This window comes from Cherax quadricarinatus, chromosome 53 (assembly GCF_038502225.1).
Source record: "Cherax quadricarinatus isolate ZL_2023a chromosome 53, ASM3850222v1, whole genome shotgun sequence".
Classification (NCBI taxonomy): Eukaryota; Metazoa; Arthropoda; class Malacostraca; order Decapoda; family Parastacidae; genus Cherax; species Cherax quadricarinatus.
This window is the reverse complement of record NC_091344.1, coordinates 14,716,614-14,742,035: the sequence shown is the minus strand read 5'-3', so window position 1 is coordinate 14,742,035 and position 25,422 is coordinate 14,716,614. Positions and strand designations below refer to the sequence as shown.

Here is a 25,422-nt window from a genome sequence, read left to right as displayed (position 1 = left end):
TGTTGTGCTCAGAACACATCCCTGGGGGACACCTTCAGCTTGGATAAAGTCCGGGGAGAGCACATTATTAACCCGAACACGGAAATGCCTGTCAGTTAAAAAGTTCTTAAGGAAGGATGGTAGATTGCCTCGAAGGCCTAAGGAGTGGGCTTGGGCTAAAATATTATACCTCCAAGTTGTGTCATATGCCTTCTCAAGATAAAAAAATATGGCAATAACTGAGTGGTTATTCGCAAAGGCATTACGAACATACGTATCCAAGCGCAGTAAGGGGTCTATGGTAGAACGTCCCTTACGAAAGCCATATTGACGAGTGGAGAGACTGTTGTGTGTCTCTAAATACCACACTAAACGTCTATTTACTAGACGTTCCATTACTTTGCAAACTGCACTGGTAAGAGCAATGGGACGATAGTGGGAGGTTTCATGTCCCGTAGTGCCTGGTTTGCGGAAAGGGAGAACAATGGCGGATTTCCACAGCTGTGGAAGAACTCCTTGTGACCAAATAAGATTGTAAAGGCGTAATAGGACTGCAAGGGCTGACTGATGTAAATGTTGTAGCATACGAATATGAATGTCGTCGGGCCCAGCTGCCGATGATCGACAAGCTGAGAGTGTTGCCTCCAGTTCTTGAAGTGTAAAAGGCACATTATACTGTTCTTCTCTGAGAGAAGAAAAGTCCAAGGGTGCTAACTCTCTGGCAGACTTTGAGGAAAGAAATGAGGGGCATAGATGGAGTCCCTGAGAAATACGGACCAGATGATTGCCAATTTCATTGGCAACATCTAGTGGGTTTGCTATATCAACACCGGCAACCCGCAGAACAGGAGCCGGGTCAGGAGAATATTTACCACTCAGTTTTCGTACTTTTTTCCAGACTGCACTCATAGAGGAAGCAGAGGTGATGGTGGAGACATAATCTCGCCAGCAAGTGCGTTTAGCGTCACGGATGACACGGCGAGCGATCGCACGCTTCTGTTTAAAATCAAGGAGTCGCTCTGTGGTTCTATTGTACCGGTACCTGCCCCATGCAGCGCGTTTCAAACGTACTGCACGAGCACAAGCAGGAGACCACCAAGGCACGCATTTCTGAGAATGCCTGCTCGAAGTTTGGGGTATAGAATGAGAAGCTGCGGTGAAAACGGAGGATGAGAAGAGGTGTAAAAGCTCATCGATGGAGGACGAAGAAGGAACCTCTTTAAAAACAGTCAGGTGTGAGTAAAGGTTCCAATTTGCCCGATTAAATTGCCAGCGTGGGGTGCGAAGAGGTGGCGAATATGAAGGGGAAGTAAGAATGATTGGGAAATGATCACTGTCATGTAAGTCCGGGAGAACAGACCAAGTAAAGTCTAATGCGGCGGAGGAAGAGCAAACTGAGAGATCGATGCAAGAGAGAGTATGAGTCCGAGGATCAAAATGGGTGTGAGTACCTGTATTTAAAACATGGAGGGGGTGGGTGGCAAGAAAAGCCTCTAACTGAATTCCACGGGAATCACAGTGAGACCCTCCCCAGAGGAAGTGGTGGGCATTAAAATCACCAAGTAACAGAATTGGTGGCGGTAATGACGAAACAAGGAAGGCAAAATCCGGAATAGATAATGCCCGAGAAGGAGAGAGATATAAAGAACAGAGCGTATACCACCTATGTAAGTGGATACGGGCTGCTGTGTAATGCAGCGAAGTATGAACAAATAGCTGATGGTACGGAATATCAGTGCGGAGAAGAAGGGCACTTTCATTAAAGGTCCCATCAGGAAAAGGATCTGAAGAATACAATAAATTATAGCCTGAGATGTGAGAAATAACAGCAGAGTGTAATTTTGGTTCCTGTAAGCAAACACCAACAGGGGCAAACTGGGAGAGTAACATCTGAAGCTCACCCCGATTACCCCTGAGGCCACGTATATTCCACTGTAAAAAGGCCATGAATGGCAATGATAAAGATACTTGAAATCCGCAGGTAAGGGTTCCTACGGACTAGGAGGGTTAGAAAAGTCCACATGCGGAGGCAGTGGAAAATGTTCAAGCAGCGAAGGAACGGTGCGCTGTGAAGAAAGGAGTTGCGCAGATGGAGCAGAGGAGAGAGAAAGAGCGGAAGGTGGATCAGTGTCCATTGATGGTTTGGTCTCTGCAATATATTCAGAGATTGCTTCAAGTGTTTCAGAATTCAGAGATGTTGTATGGGAGACAATATTGGGAATGGTAGGGGGAGGATGAGTAAAGATTGGAACTGTATTGGACTGTACCAAGGTAGGGGGGGGCGAAAGGGTGGAGGGAACTGGAGAAGCGTGGCAGGGGACAGAAGAGACAGGAACCTGGGAGGTAGCAGAAGAGATAGAAACTTGGGAGGGAACAGGGGAGGAAGGTACATTACGAGGAGGAGGGTGAACCTCTGCACTTGTAACTGAGCCAGTGAGAGGGGAAGAACTAGGGACAGAGACAGGGAGGGTAAAATGAGGAGGTGGAAGATGGGTAGGAGGTGTTACCGGACCTTTTTTTGACTTTTGAGAAGTAGAGGGACGATTGGGAAGAGGTGTCGTACGAGGTCTCGTCGATACTGAGGCTTGTAAGAGAGAACTCGAAGAAGCGAGATTAGACTGAGGCGTTGAAGTAGGGACGTCTGAGCCGAGGACAGCAAAAGGATTAGATACAGGAGTGATTATGGGAGAGGTAACCACAGAGGTGGGTGTAGAAGATGGGATACCAGAAGTGGGGGGACGTTTTGAAACACGGGAATAAGAAACACGTGGGAGTCTCCCTTGGAGGCGGAGATGAGAAACTGCCATGGCATAAGGGAGACCTTCTGTCTCTTTGAGGTAACGGATTTCCCGCTCGTTTAAATAGACCTGACAACGGCGAGAGTACGAAGGGTGAGCCTCATGACAGTTAAGGCAAGAGGGAGATCGATTGCAAGACGTATTAGAATGGTCATCGGCACCACAGACTGGGCATTCGGCGATAGATCTGCAATATTTCGCTGGATGGCCAAATCGCCAGCAATTTCTACACTGTTGTGGTGTAGGGATCACCTTTCGAACTTGTAACCGATGTCCTGCTATATAAACTGAGGATGGGAGTTCTCGGCTGTCAAAAGTTAAACGAGCCACATTGCTAGGGTATCGTCTCCGCCCACGGGCAGGAAGAACGTAAGTGTCTACCTTGAGGATTGGGAGATCTTGGAGTTCCAGCTGTTCTAGAATGTCGGTGCCACATGTCTGGAAATTTTGTTGAACTATGGTATGGGGCAGAATAACGGTACCACTACAAGAATTGAGGGAATGATGTTTTTCAAGGGTGACAGGAACAGTATCTATATGGGAAAGACGAGAGAGCTCACGAGCCTGGGTAGCATTCTGTACGGTAATGATGCGCGTACCGCTCTTAAGAGCATGAAAAGAAATATCTTTACCAACATGGCGTAGGAGTGCCTTGCCAATACTATGGTCAGAAAGATAGGCAGTAGAGGAAGTTGGTCGTAAAGTGAAGAATTTAGTCCACTGTTCAGTCTGAAACTGAGCGTGGAAAGGTAGTGAAGGACGTGTCGATCTTTTCTGAGAAGAACGAGAAGGTGAAGGTGGAGAAGTATCATCAGCAGGTAATTGTCGTTGACGTTTAGGCGTGGGACCAGAGTTGGTCCGACGTGGAACGGGTCGGCGATTTGAAAATTGCCGCACCGTAGAGGGAGAGGCCGGAAGCATAGTCAGAGGAGAGCGAAGGTCTGGTAAATCGAAGGAGTCAGTCGAGGCCTCAGTACCTGAAGCAGGTGAGGAAACAGCACCGGCAATAGGTACAGAGGCATGAGGAATGTCTGAAGAGTGGTCCAAAGACGAGGCGGGGTCAGAACGGGGTGCGGTATCAAGAAGGGGCCCGGGGGTACCAGGTTCATGGACTAGGGCTGCCATGGTTAGGTTACTTCTTTCTTTTTGTTTTTAAGAAAAAAAAAGAAAGAAGAAAAGAAAATAAAAATAAAAAAAAGAAAAAAAAAGGGGGGACCGGGGAGGGATAGTTCCTAGGAGGAATGAAAGGGCCAGAAATCTCCCTCCGCGCCCAAGAGGACTCGACACCGCTAGTAGCGCAGATGCAGCATGGAACCCGTGCCATACCCTACCCTTCATGCCAGTAAACCAGCAATCTGGGATAGCAACCTCACATCTGCCGAGCTACCTCGGTGGACAAAAGAGAGGGCGGCCGGATATCCGCCACAAAGCATACCTCCTTCAGCCACCACCCCCGGAATCCGAAAGGTGGCTTCCAGAGATACACCCGTCGCCCAAAAGACACCCAAAGCTACTCCGGGATACCGGAGAGGGATCGGGACATCCCTAGGCAATCCAGATTCCACGGCAAACTACGCCACCGCCAAGAAACCTCAACGGAATGGGATCGACCCCGGTGTCCTTTCCTCTACCTAGGAACTAGCGTGCCTGTGGGAGAAATCCCAAAGGACAAAAAGAGGAAGGGCAAAAGGGAGGAGTGGGGAGGAGGAGGAGGAAAGGAAAAAGGGGAGGATGGGGAGGATGGGATAGGGGAGGGGAGATTGGGGGGTAATTAGGTTCGGTCTGAGGAAGAAGACCGATAGGTCTAATTCCTCAGACCAAGAGCCTCTTCACCACGCCAAGGAGCCCCCCTTGAAGAGGAGGAGCTGCAAGAGCTTCAGCAGGAAGAGCAACACATCGCAGCTCAGAATCTTGCTGCAGAGGAGGAGGAAGAGAGATGGAAGAAGGTGCCTTCTTCAGAAATTAAAGAGATTTTTACTATGTGGGGTAAGATGGAAAGCTTTATGGAGAAACATCACCCTAACAAGGTTGTTGCAAGCCAGGTTGGCAATATGTACAGTGACAAAGTCTTGGGCCATTTTAGGGAAGTGTTAAAGAGAGGCCAGAAACAGAGCTCTCTCCACAGTTATTTTGTGAGACAGGACTCCAGTGACTCTCAAGGTGGTCCTAGTGGCATTAAGAAACAGAGAAGAGAAGCAACCCCAGAAAAGCAAATGGTACCTGAGGTGTTGATGGAAGGGGATTCCCCTTCCAAACTATAAACAATCCTCTCTCTCTCCTCCTCCAGTCTCCCATACACTAAGAAGAATCTCCAATAAAGGTTAAGTGTTATGCTGTTAATGTTTCATTCATCATTTCCCATTGTATTGTTTATGTACTACATGTATATTTCATGTTAAAAATTTTTTTGTTTTAATACTTCTGGGTGTCAGGAACGGATTAATTGTATTTACATTATTTCTTATGGGGAAAATTGATTCGTAAATCGTAAATTTTGTTTATAGTAACGGCTCCAGGAACGGATTAATTACGAAAAACGAGGGACCAGTGTACTATACGAAAATACACCCCAGTCGGCATTTTAATCCAAAAACATGGTTGGAGTTTTTTTTTCTCATGCACTGTATGGCAGGATTTTTTTTTATACTGTGCACACTGACCACACAGACCCATTCTCTCACATGTGGGCTACCAGGTTTCTCCTGCTTGATTTAAAGCCGCTAGAATTTAAGAGTATTAATACATACGAAACGCTGGTTCATAAGACACATATATACGGCCAAAACAGTCAAAGGGTTAACGACCGAGTTCCATTCCTGAGAGTAAGTTGGTAAACGAATTTGTCGCTAAGTGAGGAGCATATTATAATAGTAGTGGGTTTGTCTCATTCATCTTTGATATTGTCTTAATGTCACATTTGCACCATTTACAGTGGTAACCCGAGTTTCAGCCATAATTTGTTCCAGAAGGTTGTTCGAGTGCTGTTACCAAACGAATTTGTTCCGATAAGGAATAATGTAAATTACATTAGTCCGTTTCAGACCCCAAAATTACACTTACAAAAGCACTTACAATAATACACTTACATAATTGTTTGAATTGGGAGCTGTACGAACCTTGGGGTACCACAGTATAACATTTCTGGTATATTTTTAAATGTTTATATAGTAGTGTACTGTATATTGTAATAAACAGAATAGAGGAAATCAGCTCTAATATACATTAAGTATGCATAGTGGTCAGAGAGTCAGTCGTAAGTCCGAGTCGTTGCTAAATGAGGAGAGGCTTTATAGGAAGAGAATAAGGTGATAAGGATAAAAAATTTAGATAACGAAAGATTGGATATCAGATTGGAGAGAGTGAGTATGGAGGAGGTGAATGTATTCAGATATTTGGGAATGATATATCAGATGAGTCTATGAAAGATGAGGTGAATCACAGAACTGACGAGGGGAAAAAGGGGAGTGGTGCACTGAGGAGTCTGTGGAGACAAAGAACATTATCCATGGAAGCAAAGAGGGGAATGTATGAGTATAGTTATACCAATGATCTTACATGGGTGTGAAGCATGGGCATTGAATGTTGCAACAAAGAGAAGGCTAGAGGCAGTGATGTCATGTCTGAGGACAATGTGTGGTGTGATTATAATGCAGAGAATCCATAATTTGGAAATTAGGAGGAGGTGTGGGATTACCAAAACTATTATCCAGAGAGCTGAGGAGGAGTTGTCGGGGTAGTTTGGACATACAGACGATGGAACGAAACAGAATGACTTTGAGAGTGTATAAATCAGTAGTGGAGGGAAGACATGGTAGGGGTCAGCCTAGGAAAGGTTGGAGGGAGGGGTTAAAGGTTTTGTGTGTGAGGGGTTTGGACTTCCAGCAAGCATGCATGAGTGTGCTAGATAGGAGTGAATGGAGACGAATGGTTTTTAGGACTTGACGTGCTGTTGGAGTGTGAGCAAGGTAACAGTTATGAAGGGAATCAAGGAAGCCAGCAGGCTGGACTGGAGTCCAGGAGATGGGAAGTACAGTGCCTGCACTCTGAAGGAGGGGTGTGAATGTTGCAGTTTTATAACTGTGCTGTGAGCATGCCTCTGGCAAGACAGTGGAGTAATGAGTTTTTCTTTTTCGGGCCACCCTGCCTTGGTGGGAAATGGCCGATGTGTTAATAAATAAAAAATGCCCAGGAAGGGGAAAATAGATAGTGTACTACTTGCCTAAACAGACATGAGCTGTATAATAAAGTACGTACAATAAGCCAAGAATGAGGAATATCAGTGTGCAGAAGCGCACAGTCATTGAATATCTTATTGGAAAAAGGATCAAGTGATTGTAAAAAAAAAAAAAAATAGATAAGAAGTCCAATAGGGATATGTGATTTTGTAAACATACATACTGGGCGCTGGGTCACCATCTGGAGAAGACCCGGGCCGGAAGTACCGGCAAATCCCTAATGAATGAATACATACTGGGGGAAACTGGGAGATCAACATTTGGAGCTCCCTGATTTATGTATCCAATATTCCACTGTAATAAAGCCTTATCAGCAAATAAGACTTAACTACAACAGAGCAGAGAAATGGCTTGAGTCTGGATGGTTGGTAAAATTGGTGTGTAGTGGAAGTGGTTAAGTTAGAAATAAGTAATTTGCAGGTAACCACAGAAGGAAGATATCAGGCAGGAGCAGGTGTAGGAGGTTGTGGAATGTGAGAATGATAAGGTAAGGGAGGTGGGATAGTGTCCATTGTAGGTTTTGTCTCCTCAAATCCAATATGGCTGCAATAGTTTCATAAGTCAGGGAAGCATCAGGTAGTCTGGTGCAAAAAGAGATAGATGGAGAACACACACACACACTGGTATCTGCCAGTATGAGAAAAGGAGAGCAGTGGTGCCCTGGGAAGGGATTTGGATGGGAACATATAGGGGTGGAGAGTGGCAGTTTGTCAGGGTGGATGGACCTCCCCAACTGTCACAGGCACAGAAGTCAAGGAACAAAACATAAAAGCAAAAAGTTAAGGTGGGAGAACAATAGGGAGTTCTGGGTCTTGAGTTTTGAAGGAAGAGATGAGGGGGCCCCACTGGAGAAATATGATAAATGGATTTTTTTTTTATACACAGCTGTTATACTGGTTTAAAGCTATCATCCTACCTCAGCTCATTTCAAAGCCCAGCTCTAAGGTATACTACCACACCTGAGGATGCGACCCGCAACGGTTGACAAACACCCGGGTAACTATTTACTGCTAAGTAAACAGGGGCAGCATGTGTAAGGAAATGTGCACATTTCCACCCATTTCTTCTTTTTATAATAATAATAATAATTCCACCCATTTCAGGAATCAAACTATGGGCACTCAGTATGCACTGACAACCAAGCCACAGGATCTGTAGTATGAATTCGAGGTGTAAAGATGAGACCGTCTCTAAGGTAAACTCCCCTCAAGGGAGGTTCCTTGATGCTGGCGAGAGGCTCTTGGTCTAGGGAACTGGATCTGCACTCTGGTTCCCTGAATTGAGCCTGAATACCTTTTATCCCCTCCCCCTGCACATGCACTGTATAATCCTATGGGTTTAGCACTTCCTCATGATTGTATTATTATTATTATAATCAAAAAGAAGCGCTAAGCTCCCCATGATTATGTCGTGCCGAATGTGTAAAACTGGTCAATTAGCAAGAACTCATTTAAAATTAAGTCCTTTCTAAAATTTTCTCTTATACATTTAAAGATATATTTTTTCATAAATGTTATTGTAAAAAATTTTAATTTTGCACCAAAACAATCTTAGAAAACTTACCTAACCTTATAATAACAAGTGGAGTTTATTTTAGCCTAACCCAACTAAATATATTTTAGATTTGTTTACAATAATTTAATACTAAACAAACACAGTGAAATATATTTTTTCGTTAGGTTAAGAATGATTTTGGCGAAATTATTGCATACACAAATTTTCACTTGTCCTATATGGCAAGATGAGCATTGCTATTTAAGCCAAGATCACAAGTTCTGCCTATTCGGCACGACAATTATAATTATATTCTAAGGTAAACTCCTATAGTTCTACCCCAAAGCAGTCCTCAGGCAGCAGTTTTCTCTTCCGCAGACAGCCGTGTCCAACCCTTATGAAGTCCTCACCAGTAACTGTGGGCAAGGGTATAATGAGTTTTAAGATGCTGAGCTGCTCTGGGATAAGTCATGAAGTCTTCTTGGAAACTGAGGCAAGTCACTGCCAGAGCACGAGAGGATTTCCTTTCCATTCTCGTACTTCTAAGAAAACCTGGCAACGCCAAAAATATGCTGGGTGAGCACATCCAGTTATGGTAAGGAGAAAGCACAATGTATTATAATAATCAACTGCACTGCACATCAGGCATTCTGCCAATGATTACAATATTTAGTTGGGTTGCCAAAGTGCCAGCATCATTCATGTTAAGCCCTAAACCCATGAGTAGGTCATTCAGCGCAAGGTGTGGGGGAGGCTTGATCCTCTGTTTGCTGTGTGCCAGACAGACGTGCTTCCTACACAAGTAGGAAGCAGTAGTTCCAAGCAAGAAACCATACACCCCACTTCCAGGGCTAAGAGTACTCCTTCCAAGCTGATACAGCATGGCAGCCACACACTCCCATACCCAGTATACCAAGAACCCCAAAACACCAGGATGGCATTTCTCGAATCAACCAAGCCAGGCTCATCCAACAATAGAGGTCGACCATGAACTCCAGTAGTTTCACCGTTTTGGCTACCACCTACCAGGGATACTTCCACCACCTAAGGACATGCAAGGCCACCCACCTGCACCCCAGGTGACTACACAGCATATCACAAGATAATCCAATTCCCAGGGCTAACAGCACCATCAACAATGTCCTCAATGGAATGGGGCAGTTAATTCCTTTTTCCCCACTGCCAGGTGAAGAAAAAAAAAAGGGGGGGGGGGGTATCTCAAATAAAAAGGCTGAATGGATAGAGGGGCAGGAGAATTTAGTCAATTCAGTGACAGACTAGAAGACTAATTCCTTGAATCAATAGCTATTCACAATGTCCTAGTGTGGTGGGTTACAAAGCTATGGTTTTCTGTAACCTACTAATCATCCCTCCCCCCCTTCTGCCGCCCGATACCCTCACTTCCTTCCCTACCCTGCAGCGCTGTATAGCCCTTGTGGCTTAGCGCTTCTTTTTGATTATAATAATACAAAGCTAGGTTCACCTCACTGGGCTTGGGAGTGAGTATGAGGTGGCTGGAGTGGTTGAGGGGAATGAGGCTACCAGAAGTGAGGTGCAGTCCAGCACCTGCTACAAGTGGCAAGTGGTTCCCAGTAATTACCTGGAGAGAGTTCCGGGGGTCAACGCCCCCGCGGCCCGGTCTGTGACCAGGCCTCATGGTGGATCAGAGCCTGATCAACCAGGCTGTTGCTGCTGGCTGCACGCAAACCAACGTATGAGCCACAGCCCGGCTGGTCAGGAACTGACTTTAGGTGCTTGTCCAGTGCCAGCTTAAAGACTGCCAGGGGTCTGTTGGTAATCCCCCTTATGTATGCTGGGAGGCAGTTGAACAGTCTTGGGCCCCTGACACTTATTGTATGGTCTCTTAACGTGCTAGTGACACCCCTGCTTTTCATTGGGGGGATGTTGCATCGTCTGCCAAGTCTTTTGCTTTCGTAGTGAGTGATTTTTGTGTGCAAGTTCGGTACTAGTCCCTCTAGGATTTTCCAGGTGTATATAATCATGTATCTCTCCCGCCTGCATTCCAGGGAATACAGGTTTAGGAACCTCAAGCGCTCCCAGTAATTGAGGTGTTTTATCTCCGTTATGCGCGCCGTGAAGGTTCTCTGTACATTTTCTAGGTCAGCAATTTCACCTGCCTTGAAAGGTGCTGTTAGTGTGCAGCAATATTCCAGCCTAGATAGAACAAGTGACCTGAAAAGTGTCATCATGGGCTTGGCCTCCCTAGTTTTGAAGGTTCTCATTATCCATCCTGTCATTTTTCTAGCAGATGCGATTGATACAATGTTATGGTCCTTGAAGGTGAGATCCTCCGACATGATCACTCCCAGGTCTTTGACGTTGGTGTTTCGCTCTATTTTGTGGCCAGAATTTGTTTTGTACTCTGATGAAGATTTAATTTCCTCGTGTTTACCATATCTGAGTACAGTGGACCCCCGGTTAACGATATTTTTTCACTCTAGAAGTATGTTCAGGTGCCAGTACTGACCGAATTTGTTCCCATAAGAAATATTGTGAAGTAGATTAGTCCATTTCAGACCCCCAAACATACACGTACAAACGCACTTACATAATTGGTCGCATTCAGAGGTAATCGTTATGCGGGGGTCCACTGTAATTGAAATTTCTCATCGTTGAACTTCATATTGTTTTCTGCAGCCCACTGAAAGATTTGGTTGATGTCCGCCTGGAGCCTTGCAGTATCTGCAATGGAAGACACTGTCATGCAGATTCGGGTGTCATCTGCAAAGGAAGACACGGTGCTGTGGTTGACATCCTTGTCTATGTCGGATATGAGGATGAGGAACAAGATGGGAGCGAGTACTGTGCCTTGTGGAACAGAGCTTTTCACCGTAGCTGCCTCGGACTTTACTCTGTTGACAACTACTCTCTGTGTTCTGTTAGTGAGGAAATTATAGATCCATCGACCGACTTTTCCTGTTATTCCTTTAGCACGCATTTTGTGCACTATTACGCCATGGTCACACTTGTCGAAGGCTTTTGCAAAGTCTGTATATATTACATCTGCATTCTTTTTGTCTTCTAGTGCATTAGGACCTTGTCGTAGGTAGTAAATCACTTCTCTGTTCTTCAGGATGAGTGTGCTTCAGTGGTTAGTGAAGGTAAAGGTACTACTTTTCCTGCTAATAGAGGTAAGCAAATTCTTGTGGTTGATGACTCACAGGTAAGATGTATGAACCGTGCTTTCTGTAATAGGAATAAGGTGAGAGAGTGTTGGTGACAATCAACAGGTGGGATATTTCTAGTAATGGGAACAAGCCCATTATCTGTTTCAGTGCTGGGGGAAATGATATTGGGAAGAGTAGGAGAGCAGAGCTGCTAGAAAAGTACAGGTCAGCTATAGATTTAATTAGGTCTAAGGGAGGGGTCCCAATCATATGTAGCAATTTACCAAGTAGGGGAGTGGGCAATAAATGGTTGTCTAAGGCAATTGGTGTAAATTGCTGGCTAGACAGATACTGCAAGGAACTTACAATCCCTATTCATTGACAACTGGGACAACTTTTATGGCAAACATAATACATATGCAAGGGATGGGGTACATCTCTCTGGGGCAGGGGTGGTAGCATTTGCCAACTCAATCAAGAGGGCCATTGCTGACACGTCTAGGACTTTAAACTGATAGAAGATAGAGGTATGGGTGTGTGTGGGAAACAGGCTACAACACTAGGGTTGAAAACAGTAAATGTTTAAGACATTCATCATCAAGTTGCAAAAAAAGAAAATGGATCAGGTCAGCAAACAAAGGAAGACAGCAGAGGGCAGCAAGAGACTAGCTCCCTTAAGGTTTACTATAGTAATAGCAGGAGTGTAAGAAATAGGATAGATGAGCTAAGATTAATTGCAAGTGCAGGAAGCATAGATATTGCTATAACAGAGACCTGGTTCAATCCGAAAGAGAGAAATGCCTTCTGAATGTCACATACAAGGCTATAAATTATTCCACACTGATAGGGTCAACAGGAAGGGTGGTGGAATAGTGATGTATGTCAGAAACAATTTAATGTTGTGTTAGACAAGATATAAAATTAGAAGTCAGCCACTGAATCTGTTTGGTTACAGCTTCTCGAGGGCCATGAAAAACTAATCTTGGGTGTAATTTACAGCCCCTCAGACCTCGATAGTGTGTGCAGTAAATTTCTATGGGATGAAATTCGTAAGGCATTTACATGAAAATGCGCTAATGGGACATTTTAACTTTAGACAAATTGACAAGAGCAATTTGATAGGAAATTTGGAGTCGAGTGACTTTCTTGATACGATTCAGGATTGTTTTCTAAAACAGTTTGTTACAGAACCAACTAGAAGAAATAACCTGAGATTAAGACACATATACAACATCTGGGTATCTTTATTGTAGACGTTTCGCCATTCAGTGGCTTTATCAATACAAATTCTAGGACATAACTTGAAGACAGAATCTCCACGACTATGGTGCTCTTCGCACCTACTCCTAGGTTGAGGGACTGATTACCTCATTTTCTGTACATAGTTCTACTGTCTTCAAGTTATGTCCTAGAATTTGTATTGATAAAGCCACTGGATGGCGAAACGTCTACAATAAAGATACCCAGATGTTGCATATGTGTCTTAATCTCATCTTGTCGGTATTATATACCATTCGTACACAAGAAATAACCTGCTCGACTTGGTTCCTACCAGCAGGGAATCGCTAATTAATAATCTTGAGGTTAATGATGAGCTTGGGGAAAGTGATCACAAATCACTTTAATATATCATGGAATTACCCTAATAATGGCAGTCAAGTCTCTGTCCCTGACTTCCGCTTGGCTAATTTCATGGGACTGAGAAATTACCTGGGTGGGCTGAAAAAGAATGACCCGACTATGGGTCAGATAGGTGGTGATGGTTGCCGATATGGCATTTTCCAGAGCATAGTTCTAGCTGCGCAGACAATTTATGTTCCAAACAGGGAAATCGGATCAAACAAAAATGATCCTAAATGGATGAACAATAGATTAAAACATCTCACTGGTCAAAAGAGAGGCATATATAGGGAAATCAAAAGAGGAGGGGTAATTAAAAAAGAAATCAATATATTCACTTAGAGAAATAAAAAAGGGAATAAGAAAAGCAGAGATGATATGAGGTTAAAGTTGCAGGGTTTTCCAGTGAGCAGTGGAAAACATGACGTTCAATGGTGATAAGTTCCAGCTGCTTAGGTATGGAAAGAATGAAGAACTCAAAAGGAGCACTATATACAAAACTCAAGAGGGTCACCAAATAGAAGGTAAGGAACACGTAAAAGACCTAGGAATAATTATGTCAGCGGACCTTTCTTTTAAAGATCATAACAAGACAAAGAGCACGACAGCCAGGAAGATGACTGGGTGGGTATCGAGAACTTTCAAAACAAGGGAAACAATGCTGATGGTGACACTCTTCAAATCGCTAGTGCTCCCTCACTTAGAATGTTGCTCAGTGCTGACGGCCCCGTTCAGGGCAGGAGAAATATCAGAGTTGGAACAAATACAGAGATCATTTACGGCTCACATTGAGCCAGTAAAGCACCTAAACTACTGGGAATGCCTGCAAGTCTTGAACATGTACTCATTGGAGCGGAGGAGAGAGGTACATAATATATACCTGGAAGGTACTCGAGAGCTTGGTCCCAAATCTACACACTGCCATAACAACATACTGGAGTGAGAGATATGGGAGAAAGTGTAAAATAAACCCAGTGAGGAGCAGGGGTGCAGTGGGGACAATAAGGGAACACTGTATCAACATCTGGGGTCCCAGACTTTTCAACATCTTACCAGAAGATATCAGAAACACTGCTGGAACAAGTGTTGAAGCCTTCAAGAGGAAACTAGACAAGTATCTTCACCAGGTGCCAGATCAACCAGGCTGTGATGGATATGTGGGGCAGCAGGCCTCCAGCAGCAACAGCCTGGTTGACCGGGCGAGCCTGGCCCATGGCCGGGCTCAGAGAGTAGATATACTCTCGAAATTCTTCAAAGGTATATCAAAGAATCCAAGACTATCCCAAAAGATTTCTTTCAGGTATACAGAAGATAGATTTGGGCCAAGATAGACCCACTCAAAAGTTACACAGGTCAGCTCATGGACAGTGATAAGGAAATGTGTAGAATTTTTAACACTTCCTCTCAGTTTTTACACAGGAAGTTACTAGTGATATTGCTGAAATAAATTATGTAGAACAGGACAATAATAAACTATGCAGGATTAGGGTCACAAGTGACATGGTGCTTAGACAAATATATAAATTAAAACCAAACAAACCCCCAGGCCCTAATGAGCTGTACGCAAGGGTTCTAATGGAATGTAAAGAGGAGCTTAACGAGCCTTTGGCTAATCTTTTCAATATGCCAGATAAGTGGAAAATGGAAAATATAATACCTATTTTAAAAGCAGGTGACAGGTCCTTAGCTTCAGACTATAGACCAATAAGCCTAACCTCCATAATGTGTAAATTTATGGAATTAACAATTGCCAAGGCAATTCGTAGCCATCTTGAAAAGCATAAATTGATCAACGAATCTCGGCACGGTTTTACAAGGGTGTTCCTGCCTTACGAATTTGTTATATTTTTTCACTAAGGTATTTGAGGAGATAGATCATGATAATGAATACGATATTGTGTACATGGACTTCAGTAAGGCTTTTGATAGAGTCCCACACCAAAGACTTCTTTCTTTCTTTCAACACACCGGCCGTATCCCACCGAGGCTGGGTGGCCCAAAAGGAAAAACGAAAGTTTCTCCTTTTACATTTAGTAATATATACAGGAGAAGAGGTTACTAGCCCCTTGCTCCCGGCATTTTAGTCGCCTCTTACAACACGCATGGCTTACGGAGGAAGAATTCTGTTCCACTTCCCCATGGAGATAAGAGGAAATAAACAAGAATAAGAACTAGAAAGAAAATAGAAGAAAACCCAGAGGGGTGTGTATATATGTGCTTGTACATGTATGTGTAGTGTGACCTAAGTGTAAGTAGAAGTAGCAAGACGTACCTGAAATCTTGCATGTTCATGAGACAGAAAAAAGGACACCAGCAATCCTACCATCATGTAAAACAATTACAGGCTTTCGTTTTACACTCACTTGGCAGGACGGTAGTACCTCCCTGGGCGGTTGCTGTCTACCAACCTACTACCTATTACACCAAAGACTATTGAGGAAAATTAAGGCACATGGAATAGGAAAAAAATTTTCCTGGTTAGAGGCATGGTTGACAAATAGGCAGCACAGAGTTTGCATAAATGGGGAGAAATCAGGGTGGGGAAGAGTCACGAGCAGTGTTCCACAAGAGTCAAGTGTTAGGCCCCTTGTTCACAATTTACATAACATCCATGTATCAGAAATCTTCCCTATGAGGACACACTGAGGGCCCTGAATCTGCACTCTCTAGAAGGGCATTGAATGGGGGGGACATGACTGAGGTGTATAAATGGAAAACAGGAATAAACAAAGGGGATGTAAATAGCATACTAAAAATATCTAGCCTAGACAGGACTTGCAGCAATGGCTTTAAGTTGGAAAAATTCAGATTCAGGAAGGATATAGGATACTTGTTTGTTAAGTTGTGGATGAATGGAACAAACTCCTAAGTACAGTTATAAGGGTAAAACATTGTGTAAAGTGGGTGCAGGTGAGCATGAGTTGGACCTGACTAGTTTGTGCTACTAGGTCAGATGCCATACTCCTTCCTTCAAGTTAATGTGACCTGACCTGTCTAGGTTTGGGCATTGGCTTAAGCTGGTAGGAAACGTGGACCTGCCTCACATGGGCCAGTAGGCCTGTTGCAGTGTTCCTTCTTCCTTATGTTATGTCCTGGACCCCCCCCCCCCAAGAGTTGAAGCGACAAAAACTCTAAACACTAGCAAAGAATTCTACATACATTCTTTGCTATTTTATGCATAAAATTGCCAGTTATGGGTTATAAAACCAATTACTTTACCTTTTATTTTTTACTATCATTAATACACTATAAAAGTAAAATAAACTTCAATATACCTATTATACCACAATATTCAAATTTACCCAATTTGAGCCCGACAATTGTTTACGAACACTTACCAGTCAATACTGCATACACAAACTTTAAATAAATTTTTTCAGGCTATCTGTGTTATGGCAGAAATCCCACATGAAAAGCAATACTTGTAATGTTTTCATCCAGCCAAATATCTTTCATTTAATTACAATTTTTACTTTTCATACAAGAAGTCACCAAAGCCACTAAATGCTTATATTTAATAGAGCACAGTAAGGGGCCAAAACAACATCTTGCCTTTACAAATTTAACTAAATCAAAGACCAAGATCTTAAATTACCATACTGCCACTTTTTGTACTAAAGTTTAGAATGCCCTTTTCTTTTTAGTGAATCTTCAGATAATATTCCTTTGGCAATAAATACCTCTCTCATGATCTTTTTAAGATAGATAAGCTCTTGCTTAATATTTGAATATTTTACTTTAAGCTGCTGCTGTCTCTCTTCTTCAGCTTTTATCTGTGACATAAGCTCATCATCTTCCTGTTTCTTCTTTTGTCTGTACCTGAGAGCTGCTTGCTTATTCTGTTCTTTCTTTCGTTCTCGTCTGTCCTCTAGATATGGTGAACTTTTAGGTGCTTTGCGTGAAGCTTTGCTTTTTCGAGGTGACCGAGAGTACGAATGTACCTCTGACTGAATGCAATTTTCGTTAAGTTCTCCCTCACTATGCAATGGAGAATTTGCTCTAGAATTTTTGTCATTATGATCTGGGGACAAAAAAGAAAGAAATAGAGAATCATTAACAGACTGTTCTGGAGAAAGACTACCAGCTGATGGCACTGGGGAAGGGATGGGTACTGGCGATGCAGGTTCTGATCCCAATGAATTAAAATCAGACAAATCCAAATCAGCATTACTAGATTCTAATTGTGAAAGTAAATCATCCATATCAGCTTCATCCATGGACGAGTCCAAGGATGTGTTCATAGTAGTAAATTCATTGCCATCCATTTCATTTCCTATCATTTGAACCACTTCATTAATTAAATCATCAGCATCACAGATACTGTCAGCAGCAACTGTATTAGATAACTGAACATTCTGAGAGCCATTAATATTTGGAATACAAGACGAAAGTGCTGTGGATGATACTGTAACTTCTGATTGGGAACAATCCTCAGGCTTTCTTGTAGGTACACGTACAGCCACCTTTTTCATACAGATGATTAATTTTGGGGAGGATGATGTCAAAGAAATTAAGTTGGCTGAGAGTCCTTGTGGAGTGCTTGTTTGTGGCAGCAATTCTGAAAGAGGCACAAGCATATCTTCTGGCTTGATAGCTGTACTATAATCATCCATAATACCAACTGTTTCATGATCTTGAGAGATGTCATTTTCAAAATTCTGAGAAAATGAAACATCAAACAGCTTTACATTGGAAAGACCCAAGTGTTCTCTGCTCTCCATCCAATCAGGGAGTTCTGTAAGTGAAGAAAGAAAGATTATTTTAATAATGCCTGCAACTAGTGGAGAAGCCATTTCAAATCTCTGAAACTTTTTTAATACTCCGAACATCTCCAATCAAAGCAGGGTGACAGCGAAAATGTTTTCATTGTCTTGTTACAATGCCTCGACGAGAGATAGCAGAAGTGTTAAGAGAAAAATAAAAAATATAAAGCTAAAGGTACAGTGGACAAGGAAAGCAATAAAAAATAAGGACAATACACTAAATCCAAAGTTCATACAGTACTGCATATTAAATATGGCAAATATCAAGTCAATTTATAAGCTTTTATTAACATAAAAGCTGCTTTCAACACATTCAGTAATTTTTATTTTAACAAGTTGGCCGTCTCCCACCAACGCAGGGTGGAAAAAAAAAAAAAAAAAACTTTCACCAACATTCACACAATCACTGATTTGCAGGTGCACCCAGATATAACAATTTGTATGTCACTCCAAACAGCCAATATCCCAAACCCTTCCTTTAAAGTGTAGGCACTGTACTTCCCACAACCAGGGCTCAAATCCAGCTAACCGATTTCCCTGAATCTCTTCACAAAATATTACCCTGCTCACACTCCAACAGCTCGTCAGGTCCTAAAAACCATTCATCTCCATTCACTCCTATCTAACATGCTCACATAACTGCTGCATGTAATCCATTAATAATGCCTTGCAGTGACATTTTAATGAGGGATGGAACAATATAAATTTTTTTTTTGCAATACCAATAACCAATTTTAGGCAAATACTGATACCATCAAAATTACCCAACACAAACTTTGGTACACCCCTAATTATGACCTCCATGGCATCCAAGCTCGAAAATTTTAAAATTTCAGTCAACATACAGACCATTTTATTTAACTGAGACAATCTTGTGTAAAGTTTATAACTGAGACCTCTCTTTTGCCCTATGGCATTCCTCAGGTCTCTGTTCTTGTACCAGTATTATACATTAGTGGCTCAGCCTTGTTATTTGATGCACATGGGGCTGATTTTAAGTGCTGACAATACACAAGTCCACATCCAGGTTCTAAATATGAAAATGCAAAACTTTTAATTTTCTTGTACTAGATATTTGGACTTGGACAGTTTAAAAACTGTAGTGTAAAGCACCCTTCTGGCAAGACAGTGATGGAGTGAATGATGGTGAAAGTTTTTCTTTTTCGGGCCACCCTGCCTTGGTGGGAATCGGCCAGTGTGATGATAAAAAAAAAATAAAAAACTAAATGAGGGGTAACATTTTAATTGTCATGGGGAACCTTGGGGAATTACAGATTTGAGATGTTGATGCCTTCAATAGTGGTACTGTCAGGTTACAGCCTATAGGATCAGCGAGGGATGAATGTCTACCTAAACTTTTCATTGCCATTTAGACACATCAACCATATTGTTAAATCCCGTAACTTTCATAATTTGATATCTTCATGCAGTCAGAAAATATCTCAACGAGTACAGTATTATTATTATTATAATCAAAAAGAAGCGCTAAGCCACAAGGACTATACAGCGCTGCAGGGCAGGAAGGAAGCGAGGGCATCAGGTGGCAAAAGGGAGATGGATGAGCAACAGGTTACGGATAACAGCGGGGCAGTGGATGGTGAAAGGGTAAAGGGCAGCAAGAGACTGAACCAGAAAGGGCTGAGGGGAGTGCGAAAAGTATCATCAGAGTTTGTGGAGTAAATCAGTCGTTGTCAAGAAGTCAATGAGAGAGTCAGGATTAAAGGAGGGTCCATCAGCAAGAAGGGAAGGTAAAGAGAGAGTAGGGGAACGAAGACGACGTTGGAGGTAAATTCTGCGTGCTCGTTGATAGAGAGGGCAGTCTAACAGAATGTGGCTAATTGATACTGGAACTTGACACTGCTCACAGAGAGGAACAGGGTGCCTCTCCATGAGATACCCATGAGTAAGACGAGTGTGGCCAATGCGAAGGCGGGAGAGAGTGGTCTCCCAACCTCGGCACTGATGACAAGAAGACGGCCAGTAACCTATGCTCGGTTTAATAGAATGAAGTTTGTTACCGAGCAGAGTTGACCAACGTTGTTGCCAACGGGTGCGAAGGTGGGTAGCTATTGCAGCAAAATAGTCCAGAAATGGAACACCTCGATAGGAAATTGGTAGGTCATATACTGCTGACCGCGCAGCAGTGTCTGCCTGTTCATTGCCCTGTACGTCGACATGACCAGGGACCCAACAAAAAACAATATCTTTATGTTTGGTAGAGATACGGCGTAGCCAAAGTTGGATACGGAGAACTAGGGGATGAGATGTATCAAATTTTCGTATAGCCTGTAGAGCACTAAGGGAGTCTGAGACTACTACAAATGATGACACAGGCATAGATGCGATACGAATAAGTGCTGCAAGAATGGCATACAGTTCAGCAGTAAAAATGCTAGCTGAAGATAGTAAATGCCCTCGTACGACGCTGTCCGGAAACACTGCTGCGAATCCGACGCCGTCTGAAGACTTAGAGCCATCTGTGTACACAGCGGTGGCATGAGAATGAGAGTGGAAGTGATCAAGAAAAAGAGAGCGGGAAGCCACCGTAGGCAGTTGAGCTTTCGAGCAAGGGAGTGAGAAAGAACAGACCCGAACAGCTGGAACTTCCCAGGGGGGTAGGGAAAAGTGAGATGCTACATGAACATATAAAGGTGGTAACTGAAGGGAAGACAAGAGTGAAAGTAGGCGAAGAGAAAAGGGACGGAGCAAACAGGGGCGGCGAACGAATAAAGAATGTCTACTAATATCGGTGACCATTCTATAAATGGAAGGATTGTGTAGATCGTGAGAGCGTACATAGTAACGAAGGCAATGGGCATCACGGCGATCAGACAAGGATGGAACATTTGCTTCTGTATAGATCGTAGATCGTCATTTAGCACAAGTTTATTTGGCACGATTTGGGTATAGCACAACTGAAGAATTGCAGCACAATTTTATGTAACGCGTCGTAAAATTAACTGAACACTTACTGACTTGACTGAATGACTTACTGGCTTGACCGACTGAATGACGAAGTTAGACACTCCAGTACAACCATAAGTACCAGAACGTCTACCATCCACCTCATCCCAGTAGTGCCACAGCGTAACTCTCCACTCTCTTCACAATCATCCACAAACTCCAGCACCCACAATTTAAGGTAAGAAATACGATTATTTCTGTTGCATTTGTAGTCTTAACCAGTAAAAACATTATACAAACATTTTTTACTCCTAAATGGGCTTCCCACTGGATAGCTGCACTGGTTACCTTGGCAAGAATTGAATTTAAATGGTTTATTAACATTTAAAGCTATGTTTAATCCTTTCACTATCAGTGCCGTAATATTACGGCTTACAAGCCAGTGTTGGTGCCATAATATGCCAATGTTCTGCTAGCTTCTAGTCTTCCAGAGGAAAGCTGGTAGGCCTACATATGAAAGAATGGGTCTGAGTGGTCAGAGTGTGCAGTATAAAAAAAAAAAAATCCTGCAACAATGCATAATGAGAGAAACTTCATGGTTTAAAACACCAACTTTGAGGTGTATTTTCGTATGGTATTTATGGTTGTATTCTTGTTTTCTTGGTCTCAATTGGCAGAATGGAAGATATATTACAGAAACAGAGATGATTTTGAATAGTACCTGGAAATTGAGCTCAAAGTACTAGAAATGTTCAATTTTTGCCAATGTTCAAGAGTATACAAATCATGTCACGCGTCCAATACACGTCAACTGGTGGGTCAAATATGCTTTCACATATGTGCTGATATTATTTATACCATTTTTACAATAATGCAGTAGTCTGCATAACAGTAAATCTTCTATTTTTTGTGTGAATAAAAATTCAAAATGGAAAGCAAGCGTAATACAAGAGGGGCCTGGAGACATGACTAATAAACAGAGTTATTTTAGTGCTAGGAATGTTTGTACTGTTAATTCTGGACCCTATTTTGGAATTGGCATTACTTGAATTGTATATGAAATTGGCCAAATTACCAATTTCTGATCACTTTATTGGGTAGTTGAAATTGGTAAATGGGCAGTTTTTTGTACTCAATCGATAGAACAAGTGGAGTTCTAGTGAAATAGCAGAGTTTGGTCAACTGGAACAATGGAATTGCTGAAAATAGGGCTTCAAGTGGGCAAAATCGCAGATGCTTTAAATATCACTGAGACTGCTAACTTCGCAAGGGCGTAATTCCATAAGTTTTCCTTCAAATTTCATACTTTTGGTGGCATTACTATCGGGAAAAGATTCTCTATCATTTCACAAGAAAAAATATTTTTTTTTTTAAATTCTTTGACACTGAAAGCAAGTTTGTGAGCAGGGGTCTCGACAGTGAAAGGGTTATGTGAACGGGTCTCGACAGTGAAAATGTTATGTGAACAGGGGTCTCAATAGTGAAAGGGTTAACCTGTAAACGGTCGAAACATATATATACGTCCTTACCGCTAGCACGTCAAACATAGATATACGTTTTATTTTTTCCTGCCTCCCAACTTGGCACAATTGGCCTGAGATGCCTGGTCAGCATAGAATGGGTCTTAACATTTGTGCAAAGCCCTTTCAATTTTGGTACCACTGATAGTCATCCTGCCAAAATGTCCTATAACCTATGCCCTAAGTAAAAAAATAATTCTGGAACATATAATACATGTTCAGCAGGCTGGCTGACAGCCAATCAGTCTCTATCTCCATCTGTCTGTCTGTATCTGTCTCTCATAGTAACACATACGTAAAAAAATTATAGTGTAAATTACCTAGGATAACCCAAAAAAATCCAGACAAAGTGCTATACAGTGGACCCCCGCCTTTCGTGAAATCTGACTTTTGGCAACTTTTTTCGACAAAACAGTCTCGTGATTCAGTGACCATCTGGTACGTGTCGGAGCAGCATCCCAGTGTCAGCACACTCAAATCCAGCCTCCTACACCATTCACACTCAGTGTGCCATTGCTTATCAGCGAGTAAACATCACCCCATGGGTTCATACAATACATTTCATAATAATCCATTTTTTTTGTGCTTGCAACTGCTAAATAAGCCACCATGGGCCAAAAGTAAGCTCCTAGTGCCAGGCCTTTGGTAAAGAAGTAAAGAAACGACAGAATTCAAGAAAAAACCCGTAGCAAAGTACCAAAGTGGACGAGGAAGAGGGAAGAACGTGCCTTCTTCAGTGATTCTACAATAAGTACGATACTAAAGCAGCAGGTATCGATAAAGGCTATAGCACCAGCCAGTGATAGTGTTTTTTTTTTTTTTTTTTTTTTGGGTATTGAAGCAAAATTTTGAACTGCAATTTTGAGTTCTCAGGATTCCATTTTTTTTTTTCAAAATAAACACACGTGAATAAAACATTACAGTGTAAAGAGGACTTCAACAACATCTGAATAAACCATAACAGGGACAGGGAACACGGAATATTTCGAACTCTAATTATGGCCCTCTTCAGAAGATAAAAGTTTTTTCGGAAGATCGAAATTTTGTGGTTCCATCTCAATCGTATATTCAAATATAAACATTTATATACATTATATAAGCGTGCGTGAGCATGTTAGATAGGAGTGAATGGAGACGAATGGTACTTGGGACCTGACGATCTGTTGGAGTGTGAGCAGGGTAATATTTAGTGAAGGGATTCAGGGAAACCGGTTATTTTCATATAGTTGGACTTGAGTCCTGGAAATGGGAAGAACAATGCCTGCACTTTAAAGGAGGGGTTTGGGATATTGGCAGTTTGGAGGGATATGTTGTGTATCTTCATATGTGTATGCTTCTAAACTGTTGTATTCTGAGCACCTCTGCAAAAACAGTGATAATGTGTGAGTGTGGTGAAAGTGTTGAATGATGATGAAAGTATTTTCTTTTTGGGGATTTTCTTTCTTTTTTGGGTCACCCTGCCTCGGTGGGAGACGGCCGACTTGTTGAAAAATATATATATATGTATATATATAGGATGGGGTCCACCTCTGGTGTAAATTGTGGGACCCATAGCCTCGGAGAAGTGGATAAAAAGGCTTCAAGGAAAAATATTTAGATTTCTTCCTGAAGCCGTTTGAATATTCCACTTCCCCTACCACCCCATCTTTTGATATATATTTTTTTTTACTAATAGGAATATTTTATTACATAATATGGTACAGAAGATTTAAGAGATACATTGTTGATATAAAGGTGGCATATACGGTACATGTTGTTACGTGTGTATCACCGATTATAAGGCGAAAATCTCATCCAGCTCCTCAGAGCTGGGGCGTGTGCCCAAAATACAGCAGGCATTACCCCTTTGAACAGCCGCACTGAGCCGCTGGAACAAAAAACTAGCTGCCCTGGGATCCCTAGTTACCCTGATGAGTCTTTTTCCCAGCTCCTTAAGGAATTTAGATGCACTCTTTCCCCATGAGCCAAGGGTCTCTGAGCCTATGGGAACAAACATATAATGATGGGCAAGTTCTCCATATTTTCTAGACTTTTGGGACTCGCTGGCAGCTGCCCCTCCTTCCTCCCTGGTGTATTGGAGATAGGTATCAGCCAAGGTAGATGCACATGTATAGTCCCACACCACCTGCTTCCCATCTGTCCAGGCTTGAACGGTGATACCATCTGGATGCTTCTGGCTGCCATCAGATCTGCATAGTTGGGGTGGCTCCCTTACTGCTGGGCATCCAGCTGTTGTGAGGCTCCTCTTGATAATGTTATTAACCTCCTCATGTCTTGCAATCTTTCCCTCGGATTTACGGCACACAAGACCATGGTACCCGAATCGGTCTGCTGCTTCACTGCCACAAATACACCTGTGTTCGGCGAGAATAGGGGCGGCAAGTCGAAGGGCAACACCAATGCGGATGGTCTGTGGGTCGAGACGTGTGCCAAGGCTGGAGTTGGGAACAGCCTACAGAAAGTCCCCAGCATGAGGGGCTCTCACTGCCAGGAGGCGGGCTCTATCCTTCCCTGACACACTCTGAAGCATTGTTGAGGCAATATTTTCCACTATTGGACCATCCCAGTGCGATTGTTTGTAGTTGTTGGGGGGAGCAGGTCTGGCTCCAGAGCCCGTTAGATTATCCCAGATCATTGCTCCGTCAATGAATTTTTGGTCCTGGACTCCAATCTTGTCCCTAAGATGTTCAGGGAGAATCGCTGCTACAAGCTCTCTGGATGCAATACACGAGGACAGAAAAGCAGGTAACGCAATCTGTGATGACTTGCGGACACCAATGCCTCCTAGTCTGACTGGAAGTGTAGCTTGGTTCCACTGCCCGTCTTCTAGAGTAAGGTTAAGTACTTTCGTAAAAATCTGCCTCAGAATACTGTCATATTCGTGCAGTATAGGGTTATCATATGAAGGTGCACATCTTAGGAAATATGTCAACCTGGGCAGACTCAAGCACTTTGTGAGAAGGTACAAGGCATCGTGGGTG

The 25,422-nt window shown here is 42.7% G+C and overlaps 1 protein-coding gene across 1 annotated transcript in view; it reads right to left on the bottom strand.

Annotated features, from left to right (window-relative positions):
• Positions 1-16,468: 16,468 nt before the first annotated feature.
• LOC128692323 (cyclic AMP-dependent transcription factor ATF-4-like) overlaps positions 16,469-25,422 on the bottom strand; it is a 54,109-nt gene continuing 45,155 nt past the window's right edge. Inside the window, exon 4 of the mRNA XM_070096353.1 lies at positions 16,469-17,989. Within this exon, the coding sequence (XP_069952454.1) occupies positions 16,869-17,989 (1,121 nt within the window). The 3' untranslated portion in view covers positions 16,469-16,868. The remainder of the gene's footprint in view (positions 17,990-25,422) is intronic.